The sequence below is a fragment of the Neurospora tetrasperma genome (assembly GCF_000213175.1).
Source record: "Neurospora tetrasperma FGSC 2508 unplaced genomic scaffold NEUTE1scaffold_81, whole genome shotgun sequence".
Classification (NCBI taxonomy): Eukaryota; Fungi; Ascomycota; class Sordariomycetes; order Sordariales; family Sordariaceae; genus Neurospora; species Neurospora tetrasperma.
The window spans coordinates 3,942,336-3,955,871 of NW_009799179.1; the positions used below are offsets into that span (position 1 = coordinate 3,942,336).

At 51.9% G+C, this 13,536-nt stretch overlaps 5 protein-coding genes across 5 annotated transcripts; 3 read left to right on the forward strand and 2 right to left on the reverse strand.

Moving 5' to 3' along the window:
• Positions 1 to 86: 86 nt before the first annotated feature.
• NEUTE1DRAFT_90505 (uncharacterized protein) lies at positions 87 to 1,688 on the forward strand (the record flags this gene model as incomplete). Its single annotated transcript, XM_009857674.1, has 2 exons — positions 87 to 219; positions 349 to 1,688. 2 exons carry the CDS (start codon positions 87 to 89, stop codon positions 1,686 to 1,688), a joined length of 1,473 nt encoding a protein of 490 aa, XP_009855976.1.
• Positions 1,689 to 1,814: 126 nt separating this feature from the next.
• NEUTE1DRAFT_90506 (uncharacterized protein) lies at positions 1,815 to 3,054 on the reverse strand (the record flags this gene model as incomplete). Its single annotated transcript, XM_009857675.1, has 1 exon — positions 1,815 to 3,054. One exon carries the CDS (start codon positions 3,052 to 3,054, stop codon positions 1,975 to 1,977), a length of 1,080 nt encoding a protein of 359 aa, XP_009855977.1.
• Positions 3,055 to 4,897: 1,843 nt separating this feature from the next.
• NEUTE1DRAFT_105327 (uncharacterized protein) lies at positions 4,898 to 7,176 on the reverse strand (the record flags this gene model as incomplete). Its single annotated transcript, XM_009857676.1, has 4 exons — positions 4,898 to 5,036; positions 5,456 to 6,411; positions 6,461 to 6,925; positions 7,042 to 7,176. The coding sequence occupies 4 exons, from the start codon at positions 7,174 to 7,176 to the stop codon at positions 4,898 to 4,900; spliced, it is 1,695 nt and encodes a 564-aa protein (XP_009855978.1).
• Positions 7,177 to 9,648: 2,472 nt separating this feature from the next.
• NEUTE1DRAFT_118735 (protein disulfide-isomerase precursor) lies at positions 9,649 to 11,786 on the forward strand (the record flags this gene model as incomplete). The annotated part of the gene is made up of 3 exons (XM_009857677.1): positions 9,649 to 9,741; positions 9,966 to 10,117; positions 10,182 to 11,786. The coding sequence occupies 2 exons, from the start codon at positions 9,985 to 9,987 to the stop codon at positions 11,564 to 11,566; spliced, it is 1,518 nt and encodes a 505-aa protein (XP_009855979.1).
• Positions 11,787 to 12,139: 353 nt separating this feature from the next.
• On the forward strand, positions 12,140 to 13,473 carry NEUTE1DRAFT_90510 (uncharacterized protein; the record flags this gene model as incomplete). The annotated part of the gene is made up of 3 exons (XM_009857678.1): positions 12,140 to 12,562; positions 12,927 to 13,032; positions 13,100 to 13,473. The coding sequence occupies 3 exons, from the start codon at positions 12,405 to 12,407 to the stop codon at positions 13,184 to 13,186; spliced, it is 351 nt and encodes a 116-aa protein (XP_009855980.1).
• Positions 13,474 to 13,536: the final 63 nt, after the last annotated feature.

Genomic DNA, 13,536 nt, shown 5'->3' on the forward strand with positions numbered 1-13,536 from the left:
TTATTGAGAACCTTGACGACTGCACAACCACCCCAAGCGAATCTATCACAAAACCAGCCCTTGAGCTCCCCGCGAGAACTCCCACCATGCCCCTCGGCATTCAGCGTCTCAACGCCAAAAAGTCGCATCCCAATGACCGAATTATATTCATCAAGCCCCTCAAAGGGCCGGACGAAGCCATAGCGCAAGACTTCCTGGAGAGGATAGCAGCGCAATGCCGTGCGTCTCTCCTTGCCTTCTCTTTCCCGAAGCTTCTGATTTCCTGCCAATGGCCCTCTAACATACTAATACCCCCCTCGTCAGTCCCCATAATGAAAGCCAACCATCTCTCCATCACCTCCCTTGAAGAGTATGAACCCAACCGCGAGTTCGTCGGCCGCAACTTCAACGCCGGCGAAGTTATCCAGCTCGTCCTTAAATCCCTTTCGGGCCACTGGCTGCCCTTCAACTACGTGCAAATGGTCATGATGCACGAGCTCGCTCACTGCAAGCAGATGAATCATTCGCGCGCCTTCTGGGCCGTGCGCAACAACTACGCCGACGAGATGCGCCTGCTTTGGGGTAGGGGCTACACGGGTGAAGGACTGTGGGGCAGGGGAGCGCTGCTTTCCACGGGCGAGTGGGAGAGGAATACGGTGCAACCTGGTGAAGGCCTACCGGAGCACTTGTGTGGTGGAACGTATAGGAGTCGGGGGAGGAAGAGGAAGGCCAAGGCTCCTAAACCGAAGTTGAGTTACAAGGAGCAGAAGGAACGGAGGATACTGAAGAAGTTTGGCGCGAATGGGGTCAAATTGGGGGAGGATGAGAAGGTCAAGAAGGAGTTGGAGGGTGGGAAGAAAGTGGTGGCAAAGCCGAGGGTGGCGGGCAGTGCGAGGGGCAGGGAGTTGAGGGCTGCGGCAGCATTGGCGAGGTTTGAGGGGCTCAAGAAGGAGAAGGAGGAAGAGGAGAAGGTGAAGCAGGAGGAGATTGATGAGGATGAGACGGGCAGTGGAACGGAGAGTGATGAGTATGAAGATGAAGATGATCAGGATGGTGTGGTTGCTGTGGATATTAACGGGAAGAAGTTGCTAGATGGCAAGGGTAGGGGAATGATCAAGGTCTGTGAGGATGAGAATCCCGAGGATCAGGATGCGCAGCAGGAGTTGAGGGAGTTGATGGATTTCAATGACGGCGCAAGGAATTCAACACCTAAGCTGTCTGCTGTTAAGGTCGAACCATCATCGACGCATACCGGGATACCAGAGAATGTCATCCAAGCTCCGGTTTCATCCCACAAGAACAGAAAAGAGAATTTGGGGGAAGATGCAAGCCAGAAGGTCTCACAGATCCGATCCACCGTTCAAAGTATGAACAAGAACCACCATGCCTCCACGACAACAGAGAAACCCCCAGGGGTAAAAACCGACCCAACTCGCCCACCACAAAAGAAGGAAAACATATCCCCCTCATCAATCCCAAAGTCTACCTCCGAAGCCGAACCATCTTCGAGAACCTGTCCGATATGCTCATTCGCCAACGAGCCCACTTGCATTACCTGCACAATATGCGCCAACGTCCTTGACCCAAAGAACGTGGTTGGGTCCTGGGTATGTACCAGTCAGACATGTCAGGGGAGCCAGTATCGAAATGCTGGGGACTGTGGTATTTGTGGTGTGTGTGGCGAGCGGAAGCAAAGAGGAACAGGATGAAGGACCAGTTCCAAGTTGAAGTGAATTTCATGGCCACTATATCACAACTCTCCCTGCCGAGGTTTATCACTTACTAGATTTTGCACTGCTGAAACGGGCATTATCTTTCATCCCAGCGTATGTGGTATAAACTTTGTATTTCGCAAGGTGTGTATCAACTTCTCTTCCCAATCAACAGAACCTAAGTCATGTACATAATAATGCCTTTAATCATCAAGCCAATCCAGCTCCTAACCTTGTCTACCAACAACAACAACATAAGAATCAGTTCTTTGCAGGTGGAAACCTAAGCAGCAGCAGCAGCAATACTCGTCAGCGCCTCATGATACTTTCCGTGGATTCTACTCCCCCTTCCCGCCTTACTCTTCTTTTCTTTTGTTTCCTTCTCTCTCCTCTTGTTATTCTCATCATCCATCCCCGTATGTTCCGTGGCCGTATTCATCTCCCTTTTTTCCACCTCCCGACGTTTCTCAATCCTACTACTCACCCGCCTGTTCATAAAACTCCCAGTAGGCGGCGCCTCATTCCCAATATTCTCACTCCCCCCACTTTCATTCTCCCCCTCCCATTCACGAGATCTTCTTCTTCTCTCCCATGATGGAGCTTCTCGTGGCCGTGGAGAAGCACCACCTATGTTCATGGCAGCAAGATACGACCCTGCCCCTGGCCGCCCTGGAGCAGGGGGGCCGAGTCGCTGTATGCTCGTGCTGTTGATGGTGAGAGTTGGTTCGATAGTGATGGTTTTGAGGAGATTAACACCACTACTGCCGCCGCCGAGCCCAGTGCTGCTGAAAAGGTCAAAGTTGTTGAGGTTGAGGTCATCATCGGCTGTTTCACTGAGTGTGCGTTTGATTCGCGGGACGTTGTTGTTGGGATCAAAGTCAAAGTCAAAGTCGGAGTAGTCGACGACGCCCCGACCGCCGCTGGAGGAAGAGTGGCGGTACGAGTGGGCAAAGAGGTGTTTTAAAGGTCGAGGGTAGCGGCCTGGTCTGCTGGTGCTCCTGGGTTGTGGTTTTGGTGGTGGTCCCGCACTGGAACTCCCTCTTTTGGGCTGGCTCAGCTTCCCCCCGGGGGTGGTAGCATCCCATAACGCATTCCCGCTCTTCCGGAGATGACTTGGCAGAGGGGCAGGAAGGGACAGGAGAAGGGGGGAGGGAAAGTCCTTGTTGCTGTTAGGGTTACTATGTCGTGTAGCCATGCGGCCGTTGTCAATCCTTTCGTAGTGGATTTGTGGGAGGGTCAGGGGTATGACGGGTTTGGGGAAAAGTTTGTCGTGCGACAGAGGGGCGGCGAGTCGAAGAGGAACTTGTAGGGAGAAGAGGAACGTGAAGACGAGAGCTGTGGGGATATTGGGTGGGAGTTTCATGTTGGCTGGTCCTTGTTGTTGAAGACAGGCACTGTTATGAGTCTGGCTGATGACAGTATGATGCTGGAAGAGGTGGAATGAAGGAGAGATGATGGGACATGATGGTTGATATACCGGATATTTGTGTAGATCATTCAAGTTTCAAGCTCTTTGATTAGGTCGGTGCAGTCGGATAAGAAAAACATTGATATCGACATTGACAACCTGGACGGGAAGGAAATCATCTTGAACCAAATAGGGATACTGTTCGACTGTCGTGCCGCTACGTTGCAGAAGTGTTGAATCTGAGTTACACAAAGTCTTTGCGTACGATGCGAATCGACATGGCGTTTCCCCTGTCGCGTATGATGTTCAATGCACATATGCGGCTCAGTACTTAGTTTAGAGTTTAGAGTCTCGATTGAGTTGATGTATATTGAGCTGACCTCTCCCAACCTACCAAAGTGCAATCATCATCTCACATCCCTTTCAACAGCCACACTTCACTCGGAAATAATTACATACCTTTGGCTTGACCCCAGCCCAATACACTGTTCAAGCATAGGGAATCCCCATTACGGCTGTGATGTGTCTAACTTGGTTCTGCAACAATGAAAGACCGGGATGCGGATGATGACTGTGGGGATTAAATATCATCTTAGCAGTCACAATCCAAAGCAGAGCTGGCCATCTGCCCGAAGGCCACTGAATTGGATTCATGGATATATCTAACCATATTCTAATCATGCAATCGCTCTCTACAATAACTCCAGTTTCCCAGCTGTTAACATGAAGATGGATCGGATAAGATATTGTAGAACATGTAACCAGGGAGATATGCCATGCGATTGTCAAGCCAGCTGCATGCTCTCTCTCCCGAAATAAGCTTGAAAGGTTTGACAGGTATAAACCGCGTGTTCTACCAACCCGCCAAAGCCAATACACCCATCAGGGGTTCGTTGAACCGGTGCAGGCCACTAAGAAAGCCTGCCTGGCCGTCCTCATCCATTTACACATGCATTTTCTGAACCCTCTGGACTGTGGCCTGGTACTGTCACTTGACTCTCCTTCAGTTACTGGCAAGGCGGTACTCGTCGAAGTATTTTTCTGTCTGATGTAACTAGGTGTGATTGGTGAAGCCGGGAAGATGTGATCACAAGCTTCTACATTGCGGTTTCTTGACGTGAGTGGCTCCATCGATCGTGATCTGGGTTGAACAAGCCGTTCGCGGATACGAGATAAGGTTTTCTTGGGTGGACGCGGATGACGGTCGCTGACAGAAAATGAACTCCGTAATCCGCAAGGTGATGGTAGACGAATAGCCTTGACCGACCGGGATTCTGCCACATGATTCCTTGCGGCTTGTTGCGCATGCAATCTTGACGACGTTGTTACAGGAGTTGAAGCTGCAGTTGCGACGATAAAGGCTTTCTCTTCTGTACACGTCCCACAGCCTACTCCGTGTCTGTCAGAAACACTGACGGTATTCAAGATAGTTGAGCCGCATCCCTTTTGGAAAGAGAAAGCCGAAAGTTTTGGTGGGGATGTCAGCTCCAGTGTTGCGGTCTCTAGGGAGATAGGTTTCTGAAGTTTCTTCAACTTCTCTTGTGCTCTAATCATGGCAGCTCTGGAAGCTTTCAGCTTCAGGCTGTTGCTAATTGAGTCTCGTAAGAAATCGTCTTCGTCGAGAACTATCACATCTTTAGGATCGGCTAAGCTCGTCATTGTCGCCTTGACGTCAAAATTAGATGTCTGTGTATCCTCTTGAGGTCTGTCGAAGGTCATGTCTGGGCGGGCAGATGGCGAGGAACGTATTGGGACTTCCCGTGTGCAAGATGACGTGCTGTAACAGCAAGGCTCACTTTTAGCTGGACTGGACGGCAGATCTGGCAATGCTTTCATGAGCTTTGGGACACTGTTCTGTAGCCGGAGCCTCTTGGCCGGCGAGACTGGTACAGGCTGCAGTATAACGGGCTCTGACCGACTGGTGGCGCAAGTAGTGTCTGTGGAGGATGGTGTCGAGAATTCACTAGTCCTGATCCTGGGCAGAGCAACTGTTCTTCTATGTTCAAAGGGTTTAGGACTCTTGGTCCTCAGGCACCCCTCAAAACCAAGAGCTTGGTCTTGTCCGTCCTGGTTCTCCGTAGAGTCTGGTTTCAACTGAATTGCCGATATCCGATTTCCAGCCTCTACAGGCGACTTCAGGAAGTCCATTGTTACGTTCGATTTTGGCAGATGATTATCTTCAGAAGCCGAATTTGCAGCAACGTCGAGATAATCTACAAGAGATGCAAGATCAGATAGGCCCGGCTCTATCGAGAAGAACTTGCTCCGTCGCAGATAACCGTTGAATGTTGACGGAACTCGCTCTCCTGCGTTCAAGCGAAACGATTGACGCTTGTCAAGGGGTTCCGAATTCGACCTGTATAGGGAGGTTCTCGCTGACAAAGGATCTTCTAGTTGAGGCACATGGATCGCATTGTTGCCAAAGCTCGACCTCGAGTTGTCGTCGTCGCCTTCTTCGGGGCCGTCGCTCTCATCATGCACTGTTATCCGCCTGGCATCAGAGTTCGATTGTTCATCTGGATTCTCCGCTGTCGCAACTGCCAGATCGTCCGATTTTTCTGGAATACTAGCGTCACTGTGGTGGCAGCTCTTTCTCTTTTCGGTACTGGGCATAGTTGCAGCCTGCAGTGACGGTACATTGGTGGCTCCGTTGACATCTTTCCTTCCTACCATGGAACCACGAGGTGGTTCGTCATCAGGGTAGTCGAATGATCCTTCTTCGCCTTCATGTTCCTCAATCGAGTCATGGGCGATGTTTGACTCGTGGGTCTTTATGGTATTTGTTGCGCCAGAGTAAGTTTGCGGACCCTCGCAGACGTCATCCCGGGAAGGATAGCGGTTCATGTTCAGGAAGGGACCAGCACTGCCATCGTTTAGTATCCTCGCTCTATACATGTCGGGTACTCGAGTTGGGACAGGCGCCAAAGGTCCAGTCCATGCGGGATTGCCATCAGGGAAAGTATCAAAGTCCTCCGAGTAATCGTAGTAGAATGTTCTGTTGGGCAGTCGATGAGATCCGTATTTCAAGTCGGATGAAATTCCTGACGACGAGCGGTACATGTCGACGATGGAAGTCAAACTTGGAGTCCTCGTACCATGATCTGATGACTCCATTTCAAGCTGTCTGCGAAGGCCCGGACTCCAAGCAGAGGAGCCACTTGAGTTCGTTCTCGCATAGGGTCTCGAACCCGGCCTCGAATTGTGGCTTGAGAGGGATGAAACGGATCCATATGGATGGAGTCGGGACATCGCGGGTCCTGATCTGCGGCCATATTGAGCGTACGTGGGCACATACGATCCATGGATGGTTCGCTGAAGATATTAGTAGAGGTACATTTGATATAGGAGGAAGGTAGCATACCTGGGAAGCACGGTCGATCTCGACCATTCTACTATAGTCCACAGCGCCACTCTCTGTCACGGCGGGAGAGGAAGGTCGAACTCCCGGGCGCTTAAGTCTGGTTGGGTAGGGGAAGGGGGAGCGAGGTCTCTGTAGAGCCGGACCGCTGGCTTGGCTGTGCATGGTCCCAGTAGACGATTTGTTGGGTAGCGCTCGAGAACTGCAGCTCGTCATGGAAAACGACCGCTGGTCATCGCGATATTTGGGCGAGAATGGGCTATGTGTAGATCGTTGACTGTCAGAGGCATACATTGAGATGATCTCTGAAGCAGTATCTCGGTACGATGGAAGACATCTTCGATCGTCTCTAAGGCTGCTGTGGGTATCAAAGCTGTCGCCGGTCGAAGGTCTGGTTGGACCAATGTTGCTCACGGGCGTACTGGCTCGCATTGGCACTGTCAAGCGAGGCATGGAAGCAGACTTTGCCTGTCCATGGCGGCGGGGGGTAGGCGGAGATGGGATATTGAGAGCGGATATTGACCTGACTGGCCTGATAGAGAACAAGCCAATATCTCCAGTCTCCGTTGTTGTCCTCAACATACTCTCAAGCGGTCCTGGTGATGGCAAGATACGCGCGTGTCCGTTAGGACTTCGTAGAGGCCGCGAGAAGGCGTGAGATAAAGGGATGCCAGGATTTCTGCCAGCGTCCGCGGCATACTGGCGGCCGAGAGTGCCATGGCTGGCAGCACGTCTCGCCATCCGCACCTGGTCCATGAAAACGAGTGAATTAGCGACCCCGAGCAGATGATTTAGGTATCCAATTGGAAGACGAGTGCTAGTTTTTATTGAACTGTTGCACCAACACTCCAAAAAGGGATAAAGCTGTTGCCTCCTCGATGTTGCTGGAAGCCCCAAAAACCACTCGATCAAGCAACGACACTACTTGATGTCACTAGAGACGACCGGAAAGCCTCGAGATTCGGGTGGGTGTTGTTGTCGTCGCCATCTCCAGGTCCATCGGGGGACGGGAGACTTGATCGCTGCGTAGTCGGAAGATGGTAAAGTCGGCGGTAGTCGGCGGAAGATAGCTGTGATTCCTTGGCCATGAAAGGAAGAGATTTCGTCCGTCTGAAGCTCGAACCTGTGTTTGGTGTCGGGTTGCTCAGAAAAGGAAAGCACATATGTCACCCGGGTACCTAGGTGTTGTTGCATTTTCATTCGCTGCCGTGGTCGATATTGAATGTCCCCGCGCCTGCCGTATGAATGAAGGGGATGCCATTGAAGACGCCAGATTTCTGGCAAGGGAGGAAGGGACGACACGATGTTTGGAGTCCATTCCAATCATGCTCCCCAGGGACCGATTTCCAATCCCAGTGCTCCCGGTCCCGGCCACCATCATTCAAGGTCATTGCCCGAGCTAGCGGCCTGTCCATCTCTGAGAATCCCAATCATCCCTTCCTCTTGTTTCCCAGCCGTTCGATCATTGTTGCCATGCAAAGAGTCCCGACCCGCTGGAGTCGATGACAGAATGGGTCCATGATATGACCTTCTTCTTTTCTTTTGTGGTTCGATACGGCCTGCCTGCCCGCGAAGTCTCCCCTCGCACAAGCGGAACAGACACTCGTCTGTTAGCATCGATGTGATATTATCGATCACAGCTGCAAGCGCTTTCTGACAAGCATGCATTCTCCTGACGATACTCATTCATCACCATCGCCCGTGTTGCATCTTCGCAGAGACATAGAAGTAGTTGACGCATCGCAACTCAATCGAACCCCCACAGGCTGTTCATAAATCGAAGGAATGATAGAGCTAGCACATCTACTGGTGCCATCGGTCTTTCAAATGCAGATCCTGATCTCAAGCATCGAACTTCATGCTGGTATATGCGTTTTGTCAGCGCGTTGTAAACATACAAGTTCTTGGATAAGGCCGGGCCTCACCCATTCGGATATAACAGAACGACATGATCAGCTCACTATCCTAAACGGTACCAGCATCAGCCCTCACAACGGCTCTCCGACATGTGCAGTGTCATAGTAACGATGATATATCCGAACGTGGCCGTATCTCTTCCCCACGTATCGTGCAATTGCGCTCGAATACTGAACCCAGCCACAATGAGTGCTGGCTTGGGAACGACAGCAAAGTTCCGCCGAATAGGTCCGAAGCTGACAACTGAAAATAGCGAGGTGAGATCTTGCTGGATCTATACACAAAACCAAGATCCTGGCGGTTCAGCTCATCAAGCTCGTCAGCTTATTAAAGGATACCACTCGCAGCGCACACCTCGCATGAAATGGCTGCCATCGACATGGACTCGTGGCAAGATGTTGTTCAAATTCCCTTGCCCGATGGGGAAGACGGAAGCACTGCACTACGGCCCCGTTCTGCCCATTCACACAGTGGAGTTTCGGTCCCTGAGACCATGAAGGAACGGCGTTACGGTACGCGGCACAGCAGCCCAGGGCGGCACAGAAATGGCGTTTCTTGGCTTGCGGGGAAAGCTGTCCGGATTCAAAGCTGCCCATTCTCTTCTGATGGGACTACCCCACGCACTGATGCAAGGTGGCCGTTACTACGGGGCGGAAATAAAGGGGTTCTGGTGCAGGAACGGATGGGATTATTATTGAGAGAAAAGGTGTGGCCAGCTCTTTGAGAAGGTCCAGCCAACATGTTGCTGTTTAGTTTGAGAAATCTCGTTGTATGATGTTCACTTTCCACTATTCCGACCCATTTGCGACGAAAATGGGCAAACATGGAACGGTACTAGTAAATCTGTAATGCAACATGGAACTGATGATCCGATGTGTAATCAACAAACAGCAAAATGCCACCTGTATCCAGGCTTGAATAATGAATGACAAAAGTCGCCGCCCCTGGCATCCGAACGATCCCTTTCATCCTCCCGTGGTTGACAACAGTCCAGTCTCGGGGTTGTTCTCCGCCTCGCGGCCGACAGCCGCAGGCCCCGCGAGCGAGCTCTTTGACCCTGGCGCCCTGCAGCACCAACTGCAGGTGCCGCCACTGACCACTCAGCAGGCTCCAAGGCTGATTGCCCACTGGCGTGTACCATTTTCGTAGCGGCGGAGAAGACACCTGTTCACTCGACCGACAGAAAGCAACCTGGCTTATAAACACGGGCTGGAGATAACACATTAAAAAGCAGATCCCCCTTCTCGCCTTCACCACCCGCTTGCCTCTGTTTCCGGGACAATTTCCATCTTATTCAACCTCTCTCAGTCACCCGTCCTAGTTCTTCCCATATCCCAGGCCCCTTTTCTGCCTTTAAATAGCCCAGAGTAAGTGGTGCCCACTACCCACGTTTGCCTGTGTACTGCGGCCCCGCCAGAGCTACGACCTTCCCGTTGAACAACCTAATCCATTCACGACCTCCGTGCTCCGTCCTTCCTGTTCCACCATACAAACCCCCACGACGGCTTTGAGAAGCAACTCAAAAGAACAATATCCAAGCATCATTTTTATATACCTCTACCAACTTACACATCTAACTCCGCTTTCCCAGACAGCCGGGAAACGTAAACATGCACGCACCTACCAAGTTTGCCCTCGGGCTTCTCGCGGCGGCCGCCGTGGCCACTGCCTCCGATGTTATCCAGTTGAAGAAGGACACCTTCGATGACTTCGTCAAAACCAACGACATTGTTCTTGCTGAATGTAAGCTACACTTGAGATTCAGCTTCTTATGTAGGTAGTTCTTGCTAACAGTCTTGCTCTTCAGTCTTCGCACCTTGGTGCGGCCACTGCAAGGCCCTTGCCCCCGAGTACGAGGAGGCTGCTACCACCCTCAAAGAGAAGAACATCAAGCTCGCTAAGATCGATTGCACTGAGGAGTCCGAGTTGTGCCAGCAGCACGGCGTCGAGGGCTACCCTACCCTTAAGGTCTTCCGTGGCCTCGAAGTCGTCTCCCCCTACAAGGGCCAGCGCAAGGCTGCTGCCATCACTTCCTACATGATCAAGCAGTCCCTTCCCTCCGTCTCCGAACTCAACAAGGACAACATTGAGGAGTTCAAGAAGGCCGACAAGGTCGTCATTGTCGCCTACCTCGATGCTGCTGACAAGGCCTCCAACGAGACCTTCTCCAAGGTCGCCGATAAGCTCCGCGACGAGTACCCCTTCGGTGCCAGCAGTGATGCTGCTCTCGCCGAGGCTGAGGGTGTCACCGCCCCTGCCATCGTCCTCTACAAGGACTTCGATGAGGGCAAGGCCGTCTTCACTGAGAAGTTCGACCCCGAGGCCATTGAGAAGTTTGCCAAGACTGCCTCCACCCCCCTCATCGGTGAGGTTGGCCCCGACACCTATGCCGGCTACATGTCCGCTGGCATTCCCCTCGCCTACATCTTCGCCGAGACCCCCGAAGAGCGCAAGGAGCTTAGCGAGGCCCTCAAGTCCATCGCTGAGGCCCAGCGTGGTGTCATCAACTTCGCTACCATTGATGCCAAGGCTTTCGGTGCTCATGCCGGCAACCTGAACCTCAAGGCCGACAAGTTCCCCGCCTTCGCTATCCAGGACACCACCAAGAACCTGAAGTTCCCCTTCGACCAGGAGAAGGAGATTACCGCCGACTCCATCAAGAAGTTCGTTGATGACTTCGTTGCTGGCAAGGTCGAGCCCACGATCAAGTCTGAGCCCATCCCCGAGACCCAGGAGGGCCCCGTTACTGTCGTCGTCGCCAAGAGCTACGACGACATTGTCCTTGACGACACCAAGGATGTTCTTATCGAGTTCTACGCTCCCTGGTGCGGTCACTGCAAGGCTCTCGCTCCCAAGTACGACGAGCTTGCTACCCTCTATGCCAACTCCGATTTCAAGGACAAGGTTGTCATTGCCAAGGTTGATGCTACCCAGAACGACGTTCCCGATGAGATCCAGGGCTTCCCCACCATCAAGCTCTACGCTGCCGGTGCCAAGGACAAGCCCGTTGAGTACTCTGGCCCCCGCACCGTTGAGGATTTGATCAAGTTCATCTCCGAGAACGGCAAGTACAAGGCTTCTCCCCCGGCTGAGGCTGAGGAATCCGTTGCCGCTTCCGCCGAGTCTGGTTCCTCCACCGAGACTGGCACCGTCGAGGAGCCCGCCAAGGAGACCAGCCACGACGAGCTCTAAAGGGTCAGTCGAGACGAGACATTAAGTATTTAATAGCATCATCATTTATGGGTTTTACTGGGAACAAGGGTCTTTCGTTGGGCAACAGCAATATTCGGGAAAGAAGCGGCCTAGTACGGATCTGGGAGTAAGATACCAAAAGGCATGTTTGTGAGGGAATTCAATATAGTCTATCAGTTGTTAGCGGAATCTACAAAAACACGCACAAGATACAAATCAGTCATGAGTTCCTTTGTTCGTGATGAGTTGTCAATTATCGAGTGGTTTCCTTTGTTCCATTCCTTTCTCTTTGTCTTTTCAAGCTGGCACCTTGAGGGCCTTATCGCGATCCTTATCAGTTTACAACCGGTTGACGGCAACGACCTAACCTCGAGGACACGTCCACCGTAACAAGCCGATTGATATTCTGCCTCCACACTCCGCCCGTTTGTTTCCCTCTCACTGATTGGCTCAATTGCACCCAGCACCCAAGACCCCTGTCATGCCGTCACGACCTTTACTTAGCCGTTCCCGCGGGGTGCCTGCTCCGTCTGGCGATACTGACCTGACGTCGTTTCAGTTTCCGGTTCGGTTGGTTTGGGTTCAGTCCCAGCTTCCATCATTCGTAACCGTCGCTTCAAACATCGCTATTTCCCCTTTCCCCAAACGAACGAGCAAATAGATCGATACCCTCCTCCTCGCGCAACTTTGATATCCCCGATCGCATTATAGCGAGTACTACGACGAACATTTCAACGACCGAACGAATTTGACCCAGTAGCGATCGCAATCGCAATCATAAACGCAGCTCCAATTGGACCGAACGAAAAACATTTAGTTACACCACACAAAGCACAAAATGGCCTCCAGAGTCCTATCCACCGCCTTCCGTCGCGGCTTCCAGACATCAGCAAGGAGGTTCGAGTCTGTCGCTACGACCTCCAGCGCTGGAGTTCCCGGCGCGGGCGCGGTGCCACCGTTGCCTGCTAGGAAACCTGTTGGTGCTTTTCGTGGGGGGTGAGTTTATCTATCTTGGGGGTTCATTCTTGGATTTGGAATTCGCTTAGGTTGGGTCGGGAAGTTGTGGACTTGGGGATGCTACTGGATCGGGTGGGCGGTGCGTGGGAAAATGGGCGAAGGCAGCAAAAGATGATCCCCAAACGACCAAACAAGGGTGTAAGAAGGTTTGGATAAGGGGAATTCATGGGAATGACTGGTCATTGGGATGAGACGGGATGGGGATGCGACGGAGGATTGTACGTTTGGGAATGGAAGGAGACAAGCAGCTTGGGGAAAAGCTGGTGACAACGACGAGAAGGGGACAGGATTTTCGCAAGGCTGCATGGACACGATGAATGCTAACCCGCCGATCATGACACAGGCTCTTCGGCTTCTTCTTTGGTAGCACTCTCGCCGGCAGTGCTGTCTACTACTATGCGCTCCAAGAGTACAAGGCCTCGAACGATCTCTTGACGGAAGATATCTACGTAGGTGGACATACAACAACATGATTAGATTAAGAGAAAGACACAGTGCTGACATTCGAAAACACAGGCTCTCCAGAATGCTGTCGACAGGCTGAGCAAATACCTTGTTACCTTGGAGGAGAAGATGGAGGCGTTGGAGAGGAAGAGGAAGTAATCGACATCTTGCGGATGAGGAAAGAATACATAAGAAGTTTGGGGACACGGGCACATAATCGACCGTTATGTGAAAACCAAAAGAATAAGAACTAAGGATGCGGGATGGGGTTCTATTGACATCAAAAGCTGAAGTGCGAAAGTGGTGTCCATTTTCATGGTTTGAAATTCCAGTTGGAGGAGAGCGTGCTCTGGTGGTAATCGGACGGGAGCTTTCGCTGTACATACATCGAAATTGGGTTGCTTGAAGCCAGAAGTTGGAATCGACAAGGAAGAGGTTTTCTTATCACTGGTACCTGGACACTCAAATACCGGGCAATTCTGTGGATCTACATTCAATAGGTAAGCCTG